Consider the following 24,546-nt stretch of genomic DNA (forward strand, 5'->3'; position numbering starts at 1 on the left):
TTGTGGCTCCTGGAAACGGCTTCCTGAGCTGACCCACCTCTCCTTGTCCTGCCCAGGCCCAGGGTTTGCCAAAAACTTCTTTGGGCTGCTCAGTTCAGCGGCCCAACACAAAACCCACCAGCTGTTTCCAGCCACTGGGGCAGGGGGAGAAGCCAATCCTGCTGTTAACCCCTTCCCAACAAAAGCCCGGGGACCTGGAGCCCGTAGCTCCCTCTTCCTTAAAGAGCAGGGTCTGCTCTCATTTAGCATGAAACTAAAGGCAGTTTTGTTTTCCTCTTCCTCTCTCTTGGTTACAAACTCAAATTGCAGCTCAGAGGAAAAAAATCTTACTAATAGAGGCTAAAACCACTTTGGTTGGAACATTATCTTGAGAGGAGAATTTCCATTTCCCTAAGTGTGTGCAGTCCTTACGAGGTTCATTTGCAATGAGTCTATCTGTTTTGATGAGATAATAAAATGCATTTTATTTAAAAATATCTCCATTTCCACCCCCCCCAAAGGAATTTAAATGGTCAGTTAATCTTTCTGCTTCAGAAACAACCCACTGAGTAAATAAAAGAGGGCTCAAGATTATATAAACCAAGATTTTTTTTCCTATTCTAACACTGGTCTCGAAGACTAAAATACAGATGTACCTGGGCATTGGCTGTGTGCCTTTTTAGTATAAATCAGTTTAACTTTTAGCCTGGGAAAGGGAAAAAAAAATGGAAACAAGATGATAGTTATCTGCAGCCTTCTGTGATTCTCGAGTCAATAGTAAATGGGGGGACTCGTTAGTGCCATAGTGATCCAATCAGGATGAAATTATGCAGTCATGTAAGAAATAATATCTATTAGGCTAATTTAATCAACGAATACTTTACAGATGAATTAGAATGCAGAATCCAATTATTTCAAACATTTGGACTGTCAGCCGCTGTGTTTTTGAAGCGGTGGAGGCGGGGAAAGGGAAGGCTTGAGGATCCTTTCAAGGCCAGGGTGGCTGGGCTGTGTTTGTAGCAGGAGAGCTGAAAACAGCAGAGAAACTGACAACCACAATCAGCACCTTCCCTGGCTCCTGGGGCACCTTCCTCTGGGATATTGGCAGGGACAGCTCCATCTGCTCTTTGCACTGGCTCCCAGTGACTGTCTCCAGTCTTGGTGATTCCCCTGGCCAGCCACCCTTTAAAAGGAAGCTTCACACTCTAATGTCAAAGGGTGTTTGGTTACTGGGAAGGGAAGATGTGCCCCTGGTTGGTGCACAACACCCTGGTGCTGCCCATGGATTGCACATGGCATTTATTCCCTTGGAAAGCCAAGGTGCTGCTTTGTGGCAGCGTGCAAAGAGAAATGGGACAGACACAACTACTGCCAGAAGGGGAAACTGGTTTAAAACACCACTTGACTCAAAAAGGAATCACATTTTTAAATAAACTGCATATTATGATCTCATCAAAACAGACAGACTCCTTGCAAATGAACCTCGTAAGGACTTGATCTGCTCTTTGCACTGGCTCCCAGTGACTGTCTCCAGTCTTGGTGATTCCCCTGGCCAGCCACCCTTTAAAAGGAAGCTTCACACTCTAATGTCAAAGGGTGTTTGGTTACTGGGAAGGAAGATGTGCCCCTGGTTAGTGCACAATGCCCTGGTACTGCTTTGTGGCACCATGCAAACAGAAATGGGACAGACACAACTACTGCCAGAAGGGGGAACTGGTTTAAAACACCACTTGACTCAAAAAGGAGGGGACAAAACTGGGGGGCTGTGAGTACACAAACCATGATCCAGCCAGACTCAACATCTGCTCTGCTGATGCTCTGTCAAACCACAACAGGATCATGAAGCTGGCCAGAAAACCATCACTGCTCCACCAAGGAGACTCAGGGATTGGCTCCTTGCTATAGAATAAAGGCACATCCCACCCTCTCTGTGGAGAATTTTCTCCACAATCCAGTGGAATTGCTGTTTCATAAAGTAACAAGAGCAGCCACCCTCTGCATTTTCAGTATCAGAATGGCTTGGGTTGGAAGGGACCTTCAAGACCATCTCATTCCAACCCCTGTGCCATGGGAAGGGACACCTTCCAGCATCCCAGGGTGCTCAGAGCCCCATGGAACACCTCACACACACAGAGCTGGTCTGATGATCCCATTTACCATCAGAGCAGCTGTTGCAAGAGCTGAAGATGGCAAAGGTACATGTTTTTATGTCAAGCCTACAGCACAAAGTGACATTTTCTCCCCCTCTCTCATTATCAGTAGAAGTTGTTTGTACAGAGAAAAACAAGGCTACAAGAAAGTGATGGATACTTTAACCATGTGGAATATGTTTTACAAAAAGCTGAAAGAACTTCACAACAGAGCTTAAACTGAAAAAATCCATTTCACTCTCTGGGCTCCAGCATTTCTTTTGACTATTTGAGAGATATCATGAAGAACAGAGCAAACCTGGTGCCTGCTGCAGAGTGCGGATGCCCCACTGCTCTGTGAGCTCTGCGTGCCATTCCCAACGTACCTGGGATCCAAACATTTTTCTGCCCTGTCATCTGGAGCAGTAAATGGACTCTCTTGCTTATTTAAACATTTAATGCTCTTCTGATGCCCAAATTATCCCTGTTTCCCATGATGGATTAGCACAGGATACAGCAGTGACAATTTTCTGCAATCTGCAGAATATCAAATTTTGATTACTTCAGGAGCAAAAAGTAAAGTTATAAGCAAACTGATTGATAAGGAGCAGAGGAATACTTCATGTGGTGGCTCATTGGGAGCCTTGATGAATGCCTGGCAGGACTGTGATGAGTCCCCACAGAAGACATGCAATAACTCTGAGGAGATTTAAGGTATTTATTGCTCAAATAAAACAAAACCAAGTGACACGAGTAGGTGAAGTAGCACTGGGTGATTACAATCTGCTGATCAAGACCAAGTGCAATTCCAATTTTTTTTTTTTTTTTTGCAGAGCAGAAAAAAAAAAAAACAAAACTAATTCTCCAGCTTGCCTACAGAACACTGATGGTTATTTTGGGAATTTTGGATGCTGGCTTTCTTCAGGAGCAATGGGGTTGTTTCAGTGCCAGGTCTTTATGGTGGATTATCATCCAGTTAATGCTGGCAGCTGTTCTACTTTTGGCTGTCAAATTATTTAGCAGTACATTCTTAAGATAAAGTGATAATAGATATATTTTTATCTATCTATCTATCTATCTATCTATCTATCTATCTATCTATCTATCTATCTATCTGTCTATCTCTCCATCCATCCATCCATCCATCCATCCATCCATCCATCCATCCATCCATCCATCCATCCATCCATCCATCCCATAAAGCTGTAATACATATAAAATATATAAGGTGTGACTTGGTGATCATGGAGGTTCTTCCCAACCTTAATAATTCTATGATTTTCTCTCTCTCTACATGCACACACATTCCCTGGGCCCCACTCCCTTCCAGCAGCAGCAGCTTTTCCAGCTGTGAGACTGAGGAGTTCCCAAAGGAGCATCCCTAACACAGTGCTCCACAGCAAGGTGTAGAGAGAGCCCCTGTGAAGGGAAGAACTGCTCTCTCCTCAGTCACAAATCCCTCTTTTTCAGGGCTTCCCCAGCAATGTTATTGTCAACAATCTCCCTATGCTGGCAGAGGCAGATGTGACCCTTTCACTCTGGAACTCTGCTGAGCTGTGTCTCTGTGAGAATCCCTAAAACTCTCCCTGAGAGAGGGGCTTTGTACTAAAAGCATCTTCCCCAAAACAGTTCAGACTGAAGGAACTTTCTGAGAGAGACAAGGCAGGAAAAAAGCCACCAGAGGAGAGCATGATGCATTTGAATGGAGGGTTGGACCAGCAGCACCTTCTCCTTCAGAGAGGGGAGCTCACCTGAGCCCACAGGGCTGTTCTGCTATTAAAAAAGGCACTTGCAGTTAAGCAGTGAAGAGAACAGATTTTTTTTATTTTCAGTTTGCTATTTCTGGGCGGGGTTGATGGATGTTTTGGACAGAAGAGGCTGAAAGGAGGCTTTGTGAGCCAGCATGATTAAAACAGTTGTCTTGAGCTGAGTTTGTCTCTTGTGAAAAGAAGTGGGGGAGACTCCAACCAATCCATCAGCAAAGCACTGCTGGCAGACACAGGCACTGATCAGACACGACAGCTTTGCAACAGGTCTGAAACCCAAGTGCAGGAAAACCACCCTGCCTGTCTGTGTGTGTTTGCTACAAGCATCCTGAAGATTTTCAGCTGAAAACCAAGTGCAGTAAAACCACCCTGCCTGTGTGTGTTTGCTACAAGCATCCTAAAGATTTTCAGCTTTTCCTACTCCAAGAGCCAGCATGGGAACACCAGTGGCTTTGGTGGCACTCCAAGGAGGACAAAGAAGATCCTGGTGGTAAAACAAAGGGTGCTTAAAGCCCCCAGTGTGAAACATGGTGGATTTGGAGGATTCTATGATGTGATATTTAGGGACCTGGCAGTGCTGGGTCAAGGGCTGCACTCCATGATCTTGGAGGGCTTTCCCAACTTTACCCATTCCATAAATCCATGATGTTTTAGATGCAAAGCACAACCCTAAGGCAGGGTGTGTATTCCCAGCTATCCAAACAGAACAAACACCAAGGACCTGCTGCCTTCCCTGCAAAATGCTTGGACTTTCCAGGGCCATCCCATATCCCAAATCACTTGCCCTCTGCTGATAATGCTTAGGATGAGACTCCTAAGCTGTATCAACTCATTTTGTTTACTGTAAAATATTCTTCCACCCTGAAGGAATTAATGATTATTCTGAGATCTAAACCATGTGACAGACTTTGCTGGGTATTTTGCACAGCTTTTATAATGGGAAAAAAATATTGCTATTGCTGATGTGATCTGGCAATTAAAATATCTTCCATCTGACAAACAGCAGCAGTCAGAAGGAGCTCTGTAGAATTCCTGAGCATTTGTTTTTTAGCTCCTGGATGAGCCCAGAATGAGAACTGCTGGGTGAGACCCCAAATTACATCTTGGTGGGCATCTGATCCCAATCCCTGTGAGCTGAGTGCCAGCAGTCCCTGCAATGCTGATGTTTGCTTATGGTCTGTCTTTTGGGAACGGCTTCTGAGGGATCCAACAACCTGGCAGCCACCTCCAATCCTGCCTGGATGCTTGGAAAAAAAAGCTGCAGCTCCCTCAGAGCTCAAGTGGGCAGCAGCCCCTTCACAGGAACTGGTCTGTGAGCTACCACCACATGTCTAATTAATGACCCTGCCGGTCGCAGCTGGAAGAGCTGAGCTGGGGGTGATTAATTAAATTAGCTGGCAGAGGAAATTACAGTGGAAAAGCCAAAGTTTGATTGCTCCATAATTAACCACAGTGCAAATAATATCTGCATCTATAACTTCCAGCCATGAGATCAGAAGCCAATTGAATTTGGCACTGATTGAAGCTGTAAATATCCTGTGGTGAAAAATGATAGGTTTGTTCTGAAGGGAAAACTTACAGAAATGGACATCCAGCAATGCAGGAGGGGAGCAGGGGACAGGGAGGAAAGAGCACTGGAATTAAATCCTGAGCTCAGCTGATTTCTGCAGTGCTAAGAGGACTCAAGGTGAAACAGGAAGAAATATTTGAAAATTGGAATGCTGTGAGATTCCTTAGCAGAGCTTTGGTGAATCCAGACAGCAAAAGGCACTGAGATCATTCCATCTCCTGCCTTGCTCCCGTGTTTCTTAGTGGAGGGAATCACTGCTTTCCTTGGGAAAAGACTGCACAGCTGGAGAAATACCCAGTCCTAACAGTTCCTCCCTGCTCCTACACCCTCCATCCCCCACTCCTGCTCTTAGGAGCACTTTGTTGAACTACAAGACCCCATTTTTCCAAGGAGATCACCTCCAAATGTCTGCAAACCCCTCCATCCGCCTCTAAATCATTAACATTTTATTAACTCCCTTAAGCATCTCCTGCTACTCACTGAAGACTTGAAATATTTCTTACCATTCTTCTCCAAAATTCTCTATTTTGGCAAGTTATGTACCCACCTCAATGCTGCATCACGTTGGATTGCTGGAGTCTCATCCCTGTTCCACTGCAGCTGAGTTCTGGCTTAAAGAAAGCTCAGATTTTTAAACTGTGGCCTGAAATGCAACCCCTCAAATCCCAAAATGAGCCAAGATTTATTTCCATGCTTCTCAAACTGCTGTCCAATGTACTCTTGCACAAAAACTGCATGATCCAGGAAATATTTAATTTTCATTGTTTTAAAGCAGTGAAACCAATTTTCCTGAGTGTTGAGTAAAGTGCACTATATTCACATACATAAGATTATTTCATGTTTTGTCTATTTTATTTCTATTTTTATACATCATCTTGAATTTATCAAGGATATTATCCATATGCTTGATAAATTCTTGATAAATATAAAATATATGCCTGACCATATGATATTTACCTGATAATTATGTTTCTCCAAAGGGAATCCCCTTTGTGTGGACCAGAATCATCCCCTGAACCAAATTTGTGGCCTCTCCTGCTCCAGACCTGAACACTCCTGTGGATATTGGCACCTACTTGGCCATCAAACCCTCCTCACCAGGGCACACCAGTACAAAAAAAATTTACAATTCCACAAAAAAACAACAGCACAACATTTAATTGTGAACACCCAAGTCCTGCTCTGCTTTCCCATTTCTTTCTGAAAATGTGGGGAATCACAAAACCAGCTCATTTTTATCTACTTCATCACTCCTGGCTGACAACACAATTTTTGGGGTGCCCTGAGAGCCTTCCCTGTAAGCTGGGCTGTTTCCTGCATGTCCCATTATTGGTGTGGCTGTAAAAAATGCAAACCAAACCTCTCCCCCCAGGATGCCAAATGCACTTGGCTCTCACAAAACACCACATTTGACATTGGAGGCTATTTTCCTTCTGCTTCTGAGGCATCCCATGTTCTCCTCTGCCACACACATTGGTGTCAAACGAGCTGTGTGATTCCACAAAAATGCAAATGTGGCAACAAACACCAGCTAAAAATCAGCTTTGGACATGTATGAAGTTCAGAAGTCCCAAAACTTTGTCAGAAGAGCCATCCTCATCTCTCATTTCACTTGGAGCATTCCCACCATGCATCCTGCACATCCCTAAACCTTGTGTGCTCCTTCACACCTCCCAAACACCCCTTGTAAAACACACCATGACTTAAAAAAAACCATTTAAAATGTTAGTGACTGATTTCTAACAAAAAAAATCTCTGCATTTCAAAGGGTCCTGCGGCTGCTGAGTTTATCAAGCCTCCAAAGAAATTTTGTGAGATGGTGTCCAGAGCTGGGAGCACCTACACCAACCCAAACTGGAGCTCCACCACTCAAAATTGCAATTGCAGCAGCATTTCAAATAATAACACTTATTTTAAACACTGTTTTAGATAATAATAAAGTTTTAAAGAATAATTTAACTTTTCTCCTTGACCACAAGTCCGAACAAGTAATCCTGATTATTTTCTGTGGTTGATTCTTTATTTTTCACCTTTTTGCCTGAATGCAACAGGTGAACCCAAGCAAACTCAGGAATCCATTTAGGACAGGTCTGAGCTGTGGGAGGACAAGTGGCCAAAGCAGATGTGGTCTGGAAAGGCTCAGCCAGGAGCACACACATGTCCCTAGCAAAGGATTAAAGCTGCACATTTTGGCTTCTTGAGATGAACAAGTAAAAAAGTCAACTTCTGAATATCATCTTTTCATAAGAGAGCCTTCAGTTTCAGCATACAGTGACAAATCCTGTTCTTTCCACTTGCAGAGGAGCCTCACAAGCACTCCTGGGCTTGTGATTTAATTCAGCTTTCCAAGCCTGGCTGCTGCTGCACAGACAAGTGAAAATAAAATCAAAACATCCCTTTGGAAATTGTGACCCGGATGAAACCAGGCAAATGTAAATCTTTTGGAGGAAAAGCCAAGTTAGCAGGAAGATTTCTAGGCCATGACATAATCATCTGTGCAGCATGAAGGCTTTTTGAAGCTGGGCCCATGCACACCTTTGAGGTTCACCAATTACCAGGACACGGCTTCTCCTCGCTCCCCAAATTCTCACACAAAAAATGCCTCAGCCACAGGACTTTGCTCTGTCTGCACAATCTGCTTAATAGGCACAGGCAGGGATTTCATCTCCCTCTAATTCCTCACCTGTGCTCTCCTCAGCACTTTAATTACTCCAGAGCTGCTCTGCTTTCTTCTGGTCACTCATTTCTGCTGGGGCTTTGCTGCTGCCCCCTACTCCAGCACCCACACATGGAAAAATGCAGCTGGAAGAGCATGATCCCAGATGAACAGAGAATATTTGAGAGCTGTGGGGAACCTGCATTTGGGCTGCTGTGTATATCAAGTTTCAGTCCAGTCAAAAGCCAGCACCATCTTTTCATTGCTGCCCTTTTCATTTAGTTATCTTACTGAAGTCTTATCTCCCCAGTCCCTTGCCATAGGCTACCAGCTTCCTGCAGAGCCAGAAACAAAGCTCAGTCTTAAACAAAGGGGGGAAAAAAGGGAAAAAAGCACAAAAGAAAGTTGGTCACAGTTACTGTTAGGGAGCCCTGCAGGTTCTGTAGGCAGGACCAAAGCGAGGGGATGCTGCTGCCTCTGTGCCTCGTGTCACCGGCCAGCAAAGCCACCAGGAGCACACACAGGCACTGCCTGCCTTCAAAGCATCCCACCACTGCCTTCAGCCACGCTCTGCTGGCCCAGGAGCTGGAACAGATCCATCCAAATGGCTGGAAGAGGCAGAAAGCACAGGAGGAACACAGCCACCATCACCGGTGACAGGCGCCGAGAGCTCGTGCCACGACCTTCCTGTGACATCCCACCCATGGAAAACAGAATCCTGGGGATAGCACGTCCCACCCTCCCTCTCCTCAGACTTACCCACAACCAGTTCATGTAGCTCTTTAACAGCAGAAAATGCAGAAAGAGCAGAAGGAATTTACACAGCAAAGCTCCCCCAGCACAAACCAGGACCGAAGTGGCTTTAGCTCAGAAAGCAATTGGAATTCTGTTTGGCTCAACTGTGCACAGAGGCAGATGGGACCTCAGGGCAGGAGGAATGAAAGGAACAGGTTAAACCTCAACCACACAGAAAAGGTGCAAATAAAAAGAAAACATTTTGCATAAGTTTTCTTTCTAACAGAATGGGTATTTTCCAATCTGCTGGGTGTTTCCCCAAGTGCTTGACTCACGGCACTTCCCAAAATACTCTCAGGTGAGCCTTTGCATCTGACCTGGGCACCTCATAATAGCTGATGCTTGGCACTGCCATTTTTTAACTCAATTGCTTTGCTATTATGACATGTTTTTTATTAACATGTTTTTTAACTCAATGGCTTTACTATTATTCCTTGTTTTTTATTAAAATGTTTTTTATTATTAAATGTTTTACTATTATTACAAGTTTCAGCCTTGCAAACAGCTGAATTTCCAGAAAAACCAAGTGTCCAATGCTTTTCCTTTAAGAAGTAACTGATGAGTAACTGGTGAAAAAGAACCTTTGCCCAATGCTTTAGACAGCAAACTTCATTTTCCAGTTGCTTTTAGCTTGCCATATTTAAGATGAAACTCCCCATATGTATTCCTCAGGTGCTGTGGAGTAGCAGATATGTGCATCCACACATGTGGTGTGCAATTTAATGCCGGTGTTAACGATGCCAAGGAATTTTCTGAGGAAAAACTAACCCACAGTGGTTTCCATCTGATTCCTTTTCAGTGACCCTGGCCATCAGCCTGATGTAAGCCATGTTTCCCCTCAAGTTATAAATTCACCATCCATTTTCCCCATCTGAAATTAAAATTTTGTTCTAATTAGCCTCTTTCATTCCTCTGCTGTAGTTCCACACTGGCCTGAGCAGTTTCTAATAAACACTGATGTGGTTTTCTCTCTGTTAGTGAGCTCTGAGTTGGCCTTTTCAAGGGGCTTTTTGGCCAAGCTGATGTGAAGTCCACTGAAAACACACTGGTCTTCAAACCTCTCTAGTCTGGTAGGTGTCTGGGAGAGAACTAACACAAAAAGAGAAATAATCAGTCTGTATCCAAACAGAAAATTAAACTTGAAGCCAAGATCCTACACAGTTTTGAGACCTTCAGGACAGGCACTCACCCACCCACCAGATGGGTTCTTATTCCAGCAACCAAAAAACCAAATCAAATGAAAAAACAAAACAAAAACTATTTTCTGTTGCTGATTATCAACTTACAGACACTCCTTTCCCCAGAAAATCCCCTTTGTTTGAGTCCTGAACTCAAATCCTAGATTTCTCCAAGTTTAGCAGCTCATTAGCTTCTTTTTCTAGGAAATTTCAGCCTTAACTTGGTATTCTTCAGCAGGGCAGGCAAATCCACAAAGAAGGAGAATCCAAATTTGTCAAGGATCTCACCAGAATAAAGGTACCTGGAGCTGAGTGTTGCTCCAAGGCCTGTCCAGGCTGGTCTTGGACACTTCCAGGGACTCAATGAAGTGGTACTGATGCTATTTAGATTGAAAAGAGGAACAGCACAGTGGCTCTTTAATAAATGCTTTCCTAACCTGCAGAAGGAGACAGCAGCACTTCCTTTTCAGGTTTCTCTTTCACCACCACCAAGGAAGAAAATAACAATTGTAATAATTATTGCAAACCAGGCTCCTGTTTACCCAGAGGCTGAGCTTTTATCAGAGGCAGCTTTGCACACAGGAAAGGTGCAGCTGAGCCAGGGAGCATTTCATCTAAAGCACTCATTAACTTGGACAAGCAGGGTCGAGGGTGTTGTGGTTGTTTTGTTTTGATTTTTAATCATCCAGGCATCTCCCAGGCTGCCGTACAGGCACCGGTGTTGCACCGGATCAGCTCCTGGGTGACAAGGGCTGCCAAGCAGCTGCAAGGACAATAAAACACAATATTACTACTACTGCTACCACCTTTCATCTTTGGAGTATTGTATCTGAGCTTCCAAGGCCTCCAAAGGACTGAAGTCTGAGCAGCAGCCACCCAAGCTGATGTTCACTCACCTCACTCAGCTCTTCCTGTCAGAGGCATTTCCTGGAAGCTACTGGTGAGTGACAATTTCATTTTTTTGCTTAAATTTAATTGCAAACCAGCTCAACGTGGAAGCACACGAAGGGCTCACTCCTCCAGCTGTATCCCAGAGTTTCCTGGCAGCACTGAATCAGTCTCTTTATTTATGTCTGCGTTTGAGGACGCGATGCCGCCGCAACCAATAATTTATCCATTTTCCTCATTATCTCCGTGAAATATCTGCTGTCCAAAACACAGCTAATAGAACTCCAGCTCGCTGGGAGTTGTGCTGCTCAGTGGAGTTCAGCCACCAGGAAGGGCAGGAGCGAGTTTTTACTAATCCTCAAGTCCAAGCTGGAAACCTTAAGCCAAACCTTAAGCCAAACCTTAAGCCTAAGATGCAGTCCCAGAACAGCTGTTGGGCCGGCAGCAGCCCAGCTGTCTAAACTTTATTGGCAGCAAATGTCATCCTTGCACACAGGAGCTGCGTGCCTGGCAGAGCCAAAGGCACATCTTGGGCTATCACATCCCATCACGTTCCCCTCCAGACGAGATGTGAAAACCGGAATGGGAAACGTCAACAGAGTCCGGAGCGGGGCACGGCCGCTGACAAGCACAGCACGCCGTGACAGAGATGGGCTTGGAGTTGCAATTAGTGGCACTGTCATTTTCGGGCCCTCCTGCCAATTAATTAAGCCTGTCAAATGGAAAAACAGCGGCATTCACATGATAATTTATATCGGGAGAGACTGGCCCGGCTTTGCCGCTGCTGCTGCCGCCGCCGCCAACAAAATCCCCTCCGAGCGCTTCAGGAAAAAAAAAAATATAAAAAAAAATATATATAAAGAAATGGAAAGGGGAGGGGGGGGATAGAAAGAAAGAAAGTTAAACTGTCCTTGTTATAATTGTTAACTCTGATCGCTCAAGTAGAAGACGGGCTGATTAAAACTCCAAACGAGCCCCCAGCTCGCTTAAATCTCCGAGTCCGGAATGATAGAATCAGAGGAGTTTATTCATACCATTAAGCCCCAGAGAACTTAATTGAAAGAAGAGCATAGCCTGGACCTTGACAAGCGGGAGGTCACAGTAATTGCTGCCGGACATATTTAACATTAAGATAATCAGGCCATTAATTACCCTTTGGATCATTAAATCAGCCAGTTGCAAAATGAAATTTCTGCCTCTATTACTCACTTGAGAGACCACAGGGGTGGCTTTTAATTTATCAGTGAGCTTGAGATACAAAGGACCAGGCTTGGGGAGGAAGGAAAAGGGGGAGAAAGGAGGGGGTTTGCTTCAGCAGAGGCAGGAATATCAATCCGCCATGCTTGGTGATCGTGGCAAATTAACTAGGTAAGATAACCTCAGCTTCTAAAGGCAGAAGCTGGGGGTATGTAAATAGATGAGGGCAGACAGGGAGATCAGAGCCTGCACACCACTTAGCAGGATAATAAAGGAAATCATCCTTGATTATCAGTGCTAATTTGGACACTGCCGGTAGCTTGTTATGCGTGTTCTGAGTAGCATTTAATTAATTCAATTGCTTGTTAATGAGGGAAGTGACATGTGGGGAGCAGATGCCACCCAACTGCAGATGGGTTCTGGTCAGCCCTTCACAATAAAATCTTTTTTTTTTTTTTTTCCCTTCTTCTTTCTTTCTTTTTTTTTTTTAATTTATTTTTAAAACCCCCCTTCCCCCAGCCCTGGAACTGGAAAGGTGTCAGGCGTGGAGGAGCACTGAAAAGGCACAAAACACTGACCTCATCAGGCCAAGATCTGCCACGGAGCCAGAGCTGATAATCAGGGCTAGAGAGGTACCTGTGCTCCCCCAGGCCCCATGCATTCCCTCTGCCAGGAATTAGGACCAGCAGCAGCACAAACTGCTGGCCAAAAGGAGCAGGGGCTGAGGCAGGGGGGGAACACAGCAGCCCTACAGGATGCAGAGAGGGATCTGAGGTGCTCCGTTTCCCTGGGCTCACCTTTCATCTGTGATGAAGCATTAATTATTTTTACCAAGAAAAGGATGAATATTTTCATGGAAGGCATGGGTGTTTTATTTTCCATTTTGGTATTTTTCATCCAAGTCACTCCCAGCGATCAGCCCGGTGTCACGGCCACTCTCCTTGGAGCAGCACGAGCCAGGCTTTGGTGCAGCACTGTAAAACTCAGCTCAATGCAGAGCAGCTGCAAAATGCTGTCCCTGACACCATTAACGTGAGTTCATTATGAGCAAGGATCAAAGTGGATCTTCCCTTGGAAGGGGAGAGTCGATTCCCAGCACCGCCAGCTCCCAGCTCAGCCAGTGCTGGATTTTCCTGTAACCCTTGGTACCCAGGATAAACAGAGAGTGCTGAGTAGACAGAGCTGAGCACAACTGCTGCTCCAAGCCCCACTTACAGAGCTTAAAACTCTGCAATCCACTCACCCCTCAATTCAAAACCACAGTTTTAACAGAGTCAGAAATTCCGCCTGCTTGTGAATACTCTCAAGGAGATGCTGGAATGGTGAAGCCCTGTCTGTGTGCAGCCAGTGCAGATATTTGGCATTGTCTGAGCAGCAGAACAACATCCCAGTGTGGCTGGGATGGTGCCTGGACATGAGTCTGCCTTCCCTCGGCTTGCCTGGCAAGCTCCAGCTGGTGGAGGTGGCACATCCATTCCAATAGACCCAGGGAAACAGAGATGGAGCTCGGGGAAGCAGGGTGAGGGAGCACATAAATAACCATCTCCTGGAGTGGGCAGAGGGATGGGGGCAGCTTGTCTCCTTTGGAAAAGGCCAACACCACTTTGAGAAGTCAAATGAGTCTGCAAACCAGAAGCCACACAAGCATGAGGACAAAGCAAAACAGGTGAGCTGTGTCCAGAAAAAGCTAAATATCTGGTAGAGGATGGACACCCCAGTGCAATAGGCAAAGAATTCCCAAGCTGGCTTCCCCACATCTCCAACATTCCTCCATGGAGCTGCTCAGCCCCACAGGGCTCCTCCAGTGCTGCAGCACTCCAAAGCAGCATTGTGAGAGTGTGCTCAAACAGTATCAATAGCAATTAGAGGGAAAATCCTGATCCCATCCCCAGCCCCAGTTAATTGTTGCAACATTGATTTACTCTAATTTGACTTCTCACTCCAAATTAAACCCGCATTACCCAAGGAGGGACTGCAGGCAAGCTCCCCCTGCTTGCCCCCTCCCCTCAGAGACAATAAATTTCATATTGAATACACTTGGAAAAAAAACCTGGCAGTTGTTGCAGGATCCATACCCAAAGATCTTTTTCCTTTTTTTTTGCTCTTTCTCTTTTTTTTTTCTTCCTGGGAGTAATTAAAAGATGCTTTTCTTGACTAATGATGCCCCTGTTTAGGAATGGGAAGTCGATACTCCTTCAGCAGCAGTCAGCTTCAATTTGTCACAGGCCTCCCCAAGTTGGAGCGGCCTTCTCGGGGCTGCTGGTAATTGCTGGAACCAATTACTGACCTAATCAGGGACCCACGGACACCACAGCATGGGCCAGCTGCTCCCTGCTCCCTTTCACACTCCACTGTTTGGGTTTTCCACCATTTCCCCAACTTTCTGTGCTCAGCAGAGCTTGTGTTTATTCCTCCTTCCTCCCAAAATCCCAGGGACACCCTCAGCCCTGCCTCAGCCACTTCCTTGGGGATCCCAGCACACCTGTGCTCCCAAAGCCTTCCAGTTCAGGGCCAGAGGCCATCCTGGCTGCTGCTTTTCACTGACAGGGGCACTGACTGACCTGGACACTGCAGGATGCTCTGGGTTGGAATGGGCCCTAAAGCCCATCTCATCCCACCCCTGCCATGGGGCACCTTCCTCTACACCAGGTGGATGTGAGCTGGAAAATATCAATATTAAAGGATATAGCTGGGCAACATCCCTGACCAGTGCAGGAAGGATAATACCTTTTGCTGAAGGCTTTGATTTTACACACCCTCCCAATCTCAGAACCTTTCTGGCCTTCAAAGGAAGTGTCCAGGTTGATCTTTTCCCATGATTTGCCTGGATGAAGAATCTGAAGTGCATTTGAGTGGGCTAGAAAAGGAGAGCAGCATTTCACATGGTTTAATCACGGAATCTCCTGAGCTGGAAGGGACCCACAGGGATCACTGATCCAACCCCTGGCCTGCACAGACACCCCAACAATCCCACCCTGGGCATCCCTGGGAGCATTGTCCAAACCCTCCTGGAGCTCTGGCATTCCCTGGGGCTGTGCCCATTGCCTGGGGAGCCTGAGCAGTGCCCAGCACCCTCTGGGAGGAGAATCTTTTCCTAAAATCCAACCTAAACATCCCCAACACAGCTCCAGCCATTCCCTGGGTTCTGTCCCTGTCACAGAGAGCAGAGATTGGAGCTGTCCCTCATAAGGAAGGTGCAGGCCATGATAAGCTCTTGAATTTGGTATCTTATTTCTGAGTGTGCAAAATGACTGAAGGGAAGCTGTACTCACAGATCTGCTTTCAGAAATAATGGTGACATTTTCCTGGGTAAGACTCCTTCATTATGCCATGACTTGGGGTAGCCATGTGGCAATTCCTCCTGTCAGAAACCATCTCCATGAATCCTCCACCCCTTTCCTCCACTCCACAGAAACACACAGGATGCCACTGCCAGCATACAGTGATCAGTGCCAAACCTCTCCCAGGCTGAAGGGACTGCTTTGAAAGCCACATCAAGACTTTCAGGTTCCTTTTAGTCCAGCCTGGGAACACTCCTTGAGCCTCCCAGCCCAACAACTCAGTATTTGTGGAGCAGCTCATTACTACTTTTTTTTTGGTGTCCCTAGAAATCTGTGGGTTTCCACTGATGGCTTCATCCTCAACAGAAAGACACAACATGAACAGGTGAATCCCACCTGATCCCCTCTAGAAGTGTCTATTGAGGGCCCATCACAGAATCAGATTCCCAGAATGGTTTGGGCTGGAAGGGACCTTCAGGACCATCCAGTGCCACCCCTGCCATGGGCAAGGACACCTTCCACTGTCCCAGGGTGTTCCAGCCTGGCCTTGGGCACTGCCAGGGATCCAAGGGCAGCCCCAGCTGCTCTGGGCAGTGCCACGGCCTGCCCACCCTCCCAGGGAACAATTCCTAATTCCCAATCTCCCATCCATCCCTGCCCTCTGGCAGTGGGAGCCATTCCCTGTGTCCTGTCCCTCCATGCCTTGTCCCCAGTCCCTCTGCAGCTCTCCTGGAGTTGCCTCTTCCCCCTTCAGTCCCTCCACAACAACAAAAGGTTTGTTTAACCCTCCTTTCAGGGCCATTTCAGCTGCTTCCAATAGAATTCCTCATGCAAAACTCCAAACAGCAGTGGGAACATGGGGAGTAGAGCCTCTACCTGAAGAACCTGGATTTATTTTATCACCACAGCTTGGACAGAAGGATTGTGATGCTGGCAGAGACCAAAGGGAAGCACAAAAGCAGGCAGACAGTTGGAAAAAGCAGAACTCTCTGGTATTTATGTAAAAAATTGCATTTCAGTCCCTGCTGCAAACAGCAGAGGAATGGGAGCAGCAAAGCAAGACTGCAATTGCTTTGTGGGAAAATTTCCACATCATCCTAATTCTGCTTTTTCTAGCACCTCTTCTATCACAGAAGCGTGAACCTGGACACAGAGCTAGAAAATCCTATCTATAAAATGAATCTTTTTGTCCAAAAATGTTGCAGTGCAGGAGAGAAAGTGCAGTGATATCAGTGACAATCAGAATCAGCTGAATATAACCATGAAGATGCACAGAAACAAAGTGGGAGAATTAAAATAAGCCCTGTGTATGAAATACTAAGAGAAAAAAGTTGATTTTCTAGAAGTAAAATTCAACTCTGAGTGAATTATTAATTGAAATGGATGGTGCTCTTTTCATCACAGTCACATGGATTTTAGATTTTTCATGATGATTATTATATGACTACTGAAATAATGTGATTTTTTTTTTAATAGCATTCCAATTGAGTGCAAGCATTTTCCTTTCAGCTGTTTAGAACTACTCACCTCAGCAGTAAGGAGCAACATATCTTTGTGAGGTGCAAGAATATAAAATCTCTGTACTGAAGTGATAGCAATGATTGAAAGTTCATTTCAATCTACCCGACGAAATCATTGTGCCCAATAATACACAGGTATAGAGCAGCCACCCCATTTGTGCCTGAACAAAACCTCTCTTTGGGGCTCCCTGAGCACTTTTAGATGCACAGCCATTCATCTAAGCAGCCTGATTAATGCAGTGGCTTCATTCTCGAAGATGAACCAAAGGTGGCACCACAAATTCATTTTTCAGGGCTAACGAAATAACGCAAGAAGGAACAGTTGACTTTTCTACACACAAGAGCACAAACCCAGCCCTCTGCTGCAGGAGCTGGCCCAGGCACAGTGATCCTTCCACCTGATCCAAAACCGGAAAAAGTATTCTCAAAAGATCTGTCTTTGACACCGATCAGATTAATTCAGCATTAAAACCTCCCAGTTTTAGGTAGGACAACACCTCACAGGAAGATTTTCACTGTGTGGAGCTATGAGAGGCAGGTAAAGAGCTGTTCTCAAAGGAGACAGCCCCCCAGCAGCTCATGGTTTCACATAGATCACACCCAAAGAAAGTCAACAAGTCCATGGCTGTCACCATCATATTTCCTGGAAAAATCCCTTTGCCAGGATTTCTTCCTCTGGGAAGCTGAGAAGCCTCAGAGAAAAAGGAAAACAATAATTATCTCATTTGCTTCTCCTGTGTTTTGCTGCTTTGGAATGTGGCTGGAGATTGTTTATCCAACAGGTGAATTGCTTTTACTCAATGACCAATCACAGCTAGGCTGTGTCAAACTCTGAAGAGTCATGAGTTTTTCATTAGTATCTTGTTAAGCCTTCTGTCTGTATCCTTTCTCTATTCTTTAGTATAGTTTAGTATAGTATTCTTTAATATAATATAATATCATAAAATAATAAATCAGCCTTCTGAGAACATGGAGTCAGATTCATCTTTCCTTCCTGCCATGGGAGCCCCTGAAAACACCACACATGGCCAGCAGGACTTGGAACACCCCTGAGCAGATTGTTGTGAAAAATTCATCCAAAGACCTGACAGCCGGGTACAAATCCCCTGAAACTCTGAAGGGAGATTGTTAATGACAAACTAACAGTCCAAAAGGCAGGAACTTGGTGGCCCACTGAGACAAAGGAGCACATGACAGGACAGTTTGGATGGAGGAAGAAGCAGGTGGGAGGTTTGCATCTCCCCCTGAACAGAAAACTGCAGAGCTGCTGAGCAAACCTCCACAAGAGCGAGAAAGCAATGAGGTCACTCAAATTTTGCCACCTCCCACTTTGACACACGTTCTCCCTGGGCACACAGTGAGGCTATAAACAAGGTGAGGTTATAAACAAGGTGAGGTTATAAATCACGACTTTCCCACAAGGGAGAGCTCCAAAGCGGTGGTGGCGCGCGCCGGGCGAGGCGCGGCGAGCACGAACCCACCTGGTGGAGTCTGGGGAAGGCTTCACGTGGCCTTGGCTGTTCTCCTCCCACACACTGTTGGCCAGCTCGTTGCCAATGGCTGACATGACCTTGATGAGCTCGATGGGCCAGTCGTCCAGGTCCAGGGAGCGCACGCGGGACAGGTGCGTGCCGAGGTTGCGGTGGATACCTGAGCATTCGATGCAGATGAGGGCTCCCAGGTTGAGGCTGGCCCAGTCGGGGTCTGCAGGGCAAGGACACAGCAGTTAGGACAAGGGAACACCCCACAGAACTTCCCAGCTGGTGGTTGTGCATGAAGGTTTTGGTTCTAGAGGTGTCTTGTCCTATGGAGCAGCTGGGAGGTTGTCCAGGGTCAGTGGAGATGCCAACGATTCAAGGGTACAGAAAAATGAAATGTGGTGTCTCAAAGGATGCATCACTCCACCTCCAGCCAAAAAACCCCAATGAACTAGAGGGGAAAGGAGAAACAGAGGCAATATAACCATGGTGGTGGGTAAAGGATGATGGAGCAGTGAAGAAAGTCCCTCCCTGGGAACCCAGAGCTGCTTGTAGTCAGCTGAAAGGGGAAAAGGAGAAAAAAACAAAGCCTAGAAACAATTATCTCCTGCTAACTCCATCAATAACCACACACACCAGCAGCTATGTGTGGCCCTTCCATCTCACTCTTCTTCCATCTCCAGCATCAGGGAGATAAACACCAAGGTGGAAATGTCCCACCTGGAACACCCCCAGTTCCAGGGCACGAGCCAGAAGGATTGCACCCACCCAAAACAACCCCACACAGGGTGACACTGGGACAAACCTGACACAGGATGGGAAAGCCCATTTCCCAACATGGTTCAAAGCTCTTTTGCCACTGTACTGTGTAATTCAAATCTAGATTTGTATGGATTGCCTTCTCTCCCAACAAACATTCACCTTAACAAATGCAACTGAAGACACATGAGAGGAATTTTGGTTGGTTTTTTCCTAACCAGATCTTTTCTTCATGCCTCATTCTGTGCATCCCAAAGAACTACCCCAAATGCCATGCAGGAAAATGGGGATAAATTAAGAGGGCAGGCAATTCTTGTTCCTATCTAAACAAGATTAGGAGCTGATAGAAAATGAATTTCCAGTGTTTCCTTCTGTTGTGAAAAATTCATCCAAAGTCTCGTCTCGACTTTGTGTAACCCACAACTGAAAAGCTATTTCTGGCAGCCAAAATATGTAGAAACAAAACATTTTCTAGTTCTTTCCCATGTCATGTTTGGACAAAAAATAGGAAAGGAAATAATTTTAATTGTGAAGTCCCACATTTCACTGAAGGCACTGACTGACATTTTTCAACGAGTCCATTGAAATCTAAAAATGCAATCAAAAAGAAAAATCCCCCGTCTTATTCCACTTGAGCAGAAAAGCACATCTTTTGTTTAGAAGTTCCTGTTCATACCAAGTCCTATATTATACATAATTTAATATCCACATTATAAATATACAACATTTCAGATCTCAAAAAAATCAGGTGAAACAAAACTCCTGCCATGCTTTCCAAGCTTTTGGTACAACAACTACAACAAACTCTTTCAATTCCATAATTCTTCATATACCTCCACTGTTGTTTTGCCAGTGAGGGTACCAGTGGTGTACCTGAAACATATTAAAAATCCCTCAAAATCTCAATTTGTTGGTATAAATTTGAACACAGCAAGTAATAATTTGGAATTTGCAAACTGTGACTCGGATGAAACCCCTGACCTGCAAAGGCCAGGGTTATCCTCACAAAAATCCAAAGTGCAATGAGCTCTAAGAGGCATGAACTCAGAATGAAGCAGGAGAATGGAATACCAACTCACATTATTCCAATTATTCTGACAGAACTGGAGTTAAGGACCTGACCTCCCTCCCAAACACCTCTCCACTTGAAGCACATGTAGTGCATCTCATACAGAAAAAATTCTTTAAATACTCCCCTGCTTCAGAGCATCACAGAATGGTTTGGGTTGGAAGAGCCTCTCAGTTGCCAGCACTGCTAGGACTGAAGGAGTCCCCCAAAACAACCACCAGGAGGTTCCATGAAATTTTAGCAAGATATTATTTTCAATTTCAACAATCTGACAACACAGAGCTGGGTGGGAATGTGGCAAACGAGGCAAGGCAAGGGCTGAACTTGTTACAGAAATAAAAATTATTTTCACCAATGCACACCACAAGTGGTTAGAAAGCTGTAATTATTCAAGGTTGGGGTTTCTTTAACTTTAAAGATGATGCAAACCCAGCTCCCTTTTCCTGCTGATGGTGAGAGTAACTCTGAATTGGAGGATGTTCACAAACATGTGGCAGGTGTGGGCATCAAGGTTTGAGCAGGTGTGGGCATCAAGGCTTGACAGCAAAAGGAAGAAAAAGCCCACTCAGTGCAGCTAGAAGTGCTTTACTTAGAATTGGTCAAACAAAAAATGAGCTTTTTAGCACCACTGAATACATCCAGATTACAATTTTCAGCTGTTCATAGCCTCAAAAATGCTCAGCTCACTCCTTCCCTGAAAATTCTTCCCCACTCTGACTCTCACCTCAATCAGCTTCACCCTTTGGAGGTGAACACTCCCTAAGGAGAATAACCCATCCCCACTGTCTCCTTCATCCCTTTGGATTCTGATGAATGGCTGAACCTTCCTGAGGTCAGCAGCTGTGAGATATCCCTGGGCTGAGCAGCAGGAATTGCTGGAAGGAGGAGCAGAAGAGCCAGGGAAAGAAGAAGCAGGGGTGAAGGCATATCCAGTAGCTGCAGAAGGGGGAGAGAAGTTTGCAACTCTCCTATTCTTTTTTTTTTTCCTATTCTGCATGAAAAACTGAATTTTGTGATGAGTGGGACAAGATTGTCCAAATTATTATCTCAATGTTTGGCTTTCAAATACAAACTACACCAGAGTATATGATCAGACTCCTGGAATGGAAAACTCATGATGAGAATCCATGTTTTTTAAACCCTCCCTGTTTTCTTCTACAACAGCAAAGACCTGATGCTCCATCTTCTCCAGGTATCTTGGAAGAGGTGACTGCTATTTATCCTCTGCTGAGCCAAAATCCAGAATTCAGCTGGGTTTGCCTGAACTATTGGATCACCTTGGGTGGCTTTTCCAGAGAGAGTCAGCACCGGGACTCTGCTGCTTTGGAAAAGGCAACACCAGCTTCCTTTTGAAACATTAAATCATTTCCTGGGCACAAACTCCAGCTCCTAAAGAGAACTTTGCCTCTTCTCTTGCTCTGGGATGGGAATGTTGGCAGGAGAATATTGAATAACTTTAGCTGGAGGCTGCCAAAGGGCAGGGATGCTGGTGGAACACAGCTGCTGGATTAACACCCAACAAGGCAGAATTCCCTGGTGAAACAAAGTGCTCAAAAGGCAAAGAGCTCCAGAAAGAGGGAGAATGAGACTTCTGAAGTGGAAGATTGATGGCTCCTGAATAGAGCTGAGGGATGGCAACATCTCACACTCCTGTGCCCCCTAACATCTGGCTCTGTGGAAATGCAAACAGCGTGAGGCTTCCACCGAGTGCCTGGGTTGTGATGTTAAGTGCTCTGGGGGTAAGGACCTCCGCAGCAAGGGAGGCAAGGGAATAAAGCAAAGCCCTGCAGAAAAAGTAGCAGGCTGAGGTTCACCTCCTCCCTGTGTGTGTGTTTACACTTTAAGATCCACAGCTTTGGAAATAGCTCACATTTTTCCAAGGAACGACAGTGGCCTTAAAATCAGGAAGGTCAAACAGCAAGAGGAGTCAAAGAGGGTATAAATCATCTGTGAGAATCCAAACAAGTCCAGCTGAGATTCCAAAGTCATCCCCCCATAAAAGCCACATAACAGAGTGTTGCCAGAATGGGCTGTCCCACTCTGCCCTCTCCCAGCAACGAGCTCCTGGCACATCCCTGCTGCTGGCACCAGGCACCGGGGCCAGCTTGACCCATGAGCAATCTGGCTGAGAACCAGATTGGGTGGGGGGAAAAAAACCCCAAAAAGGGTAAAAAAAATGCTGTTTTCTTGCACAAGCATTTTCTTGATGAAGCATTCATCCTGGCTGCATAAATCCTGGGATAAGTGCATGGTTGGGGAGAGAAACACCAGCCTTGGGGACAGTCTGGGCAGAGCTGAGGTGGATCAGAAGGATGTTGTAGAAGTTGTCTGCACTGAAGGGATTGCATCTTATAGATACATAATATAACCTCCCAAAATATATAAATAAAAATGTAATTGTATATTTTATAAATACATATCTAGTTAGCAAGGCTAGGAGTGTGGAGTGTGGGTAGGGCTGAGGTGGATCAGAAGGATGCTGTGGAAATTGTCTGCACTGAAGGGACTGCATCTTATGGATATATTATATAACATCCCATAAATAAATAAATAAATAACTATAAAAACAATAGAATATGTTTGTATATTTTATAAATAAGTATCTAGTTAGCAAGGCTAGGAGTGTGGAGTCTGGGTAGAGCTGAGGTGGATCAGATGATGTGGAAGTTGTCTGCACTGAAGGGATTGTATCTTAAAAATACATAATATAAACCCCATAAATATATATATATATAAATGGAATATGTTTGTATATTTTATAAATAAATATGCAGTTAGCAAGGCTAGAAGTGTGGAGTCTGGGTAGGGCTGAGGTGGATTAGAAGGATGTTGGGTGTGAAAGTTGTCTGCACTGAAGGGATTGCATCTTATGGATATATAATATAACCTACCATAAATATATATATTAAATATATTTGTATATTTTATAAATATATATCTAGTTATCAAGGCTAGGAAAATCAAGGCTAGGCCACTCCCAGTGGAGCAGGACCCAGCACCACTCCCACCATGGGCTGCTCAGAGGCAGCAGTGAGTGCTTCAAATGAGCTAAATATCCATAAATGAGCTAAATATCCATGCAGGTCACTCCCAGACCCCCTACTCATCCACAGCACACACCCTTCCTGCTTTCCTCCTGAGCTGCATCAAAGCTTTGGGGGAAATCTCAATGGCTGCCAGGTCACTATGAAAGAACACCAATAAATAAGACTTGCTTTGGGCCCCAGATGCTAAAACACCACTCAAACCAAGCTTTTCCCTGGTTTAGCATGTGCTGGATCACTTAAAGTCAAAGCAGGGACCAAATTATTGGTGCAAAAGCACCTGCAATAGTGTACAAATGTTCCTTTTACACTGGGGGGTCAGAATGGCTTAGGCCAGGAGTCAGAATCCCGAGCAGCCAATCTTTAAAAATAAAAATCACACCTGAAGAAAAGTAAGCGAATATTTTTCCATTTTAAGCATGTGTCAAAATGGCAAGGAAAGTTCTGACTTCCAAATATCAAAGAAATAAAAATGCACAAGTTCTCAGTCCTTTAGCTCCTACAACTAATTGCTTTAGAGCAAGAGAACTTCCTTTCTGTGGCTTTGTTGCAAACCCCTGGAACTAAAGAGCACCAGAATAATGGCCTCAGTCGGGGTTAGTGAGGTGAAGCACAGCTCAAAGTATTCCTGAGAACACTCTTCTGAACACTAAGCATATGTTTCAAAAAATAAAAAAAAAAGGGGGAGAAGAAACACAAAGGGGAAGAAAAAAAAAAATCCAAAATCAGTTTTCTAGTATCCAGATATAATGAGCAATGACTTTGGTTTCTTCTGACAAGCAAGCCTGAAAAACCAAACCAAAAAAGCAGCAATCAAGCTCTACCTCTTCGAAAATATTACCATGGCACGTGTGCTCTCACCACACAAAACAGGAGGGAAATGGCAAGGACTGGTGTCAAACAGCAAACTTTCTGCCTTTTCTTTGAAGGGAAGTACAGAAATGCTGACATTCAACGTGAAACAACGAGGGGGAAAAATCAGGATGCACTTGATGTGGCAGATATTGAGCATAAATTAAGATCAAACAAGTCTGGTTAAGCAAATCCTTCACGAAGCAGAGATGTGCAAACAAGGGAGGGGATGCCACAGCAGGGAGCTGTGGAAACCCAGGACACCAGGAATATTTCTCTGTCTGCTCTGGGGTGCCCTGACCCCCAGGGCAGCACTGACTTTGCCCCTCATTCATGGAGAAAGTTTCCTAAAGATAGGAAGATAGACTAGATAGACTATTATCCA

The 24,546-nt window shown here is 45.1% G+C and overlaps 1 protein-coding gene across 13 annotated transcripts in view; it reads right to left on the bottom strand.

Moving 5' to 3' along the window:
• The window catches only part of AGAP1 (ArfGAP with GTPase domain, ankyrin repeat and PH domain 1), a 325,885-nt gene that overhangs the window by 22,823 nt on the left and 278,516 nt on the right, over positions 1-24,546 (bottom strand). For all 13 annotated transcript variants that reach the window (XM_077180980.1, XM_077180979.1, XM_077180978.1 and 10 more), the window contains one exon: positions 18,441-18,663. In XM_077180980.1, coding sequence (XP_077037095.1) covers positions 18,441-18,663 — 223 coding nt within the window. The remainder of the gene's footprint in view (positions 1-18,440; positions 18,664-24,546) is intronic.

Source organism: Agelaius phoeniceus, chromosome 7, assembly GCF_051311805.1.
Source record: "Agelaius phoeniceus isolate bAgePho1 chromosome 7, bAgePho1.hap1, whole genome shotgun sequence".
Taxonomy (NCBI): domain Eukaryota; kingdom Metazoa; phylum Chordata; class Aves; order Passeriformes; family Icteridae; genus Agelaius; species Agelaius phoeniceus.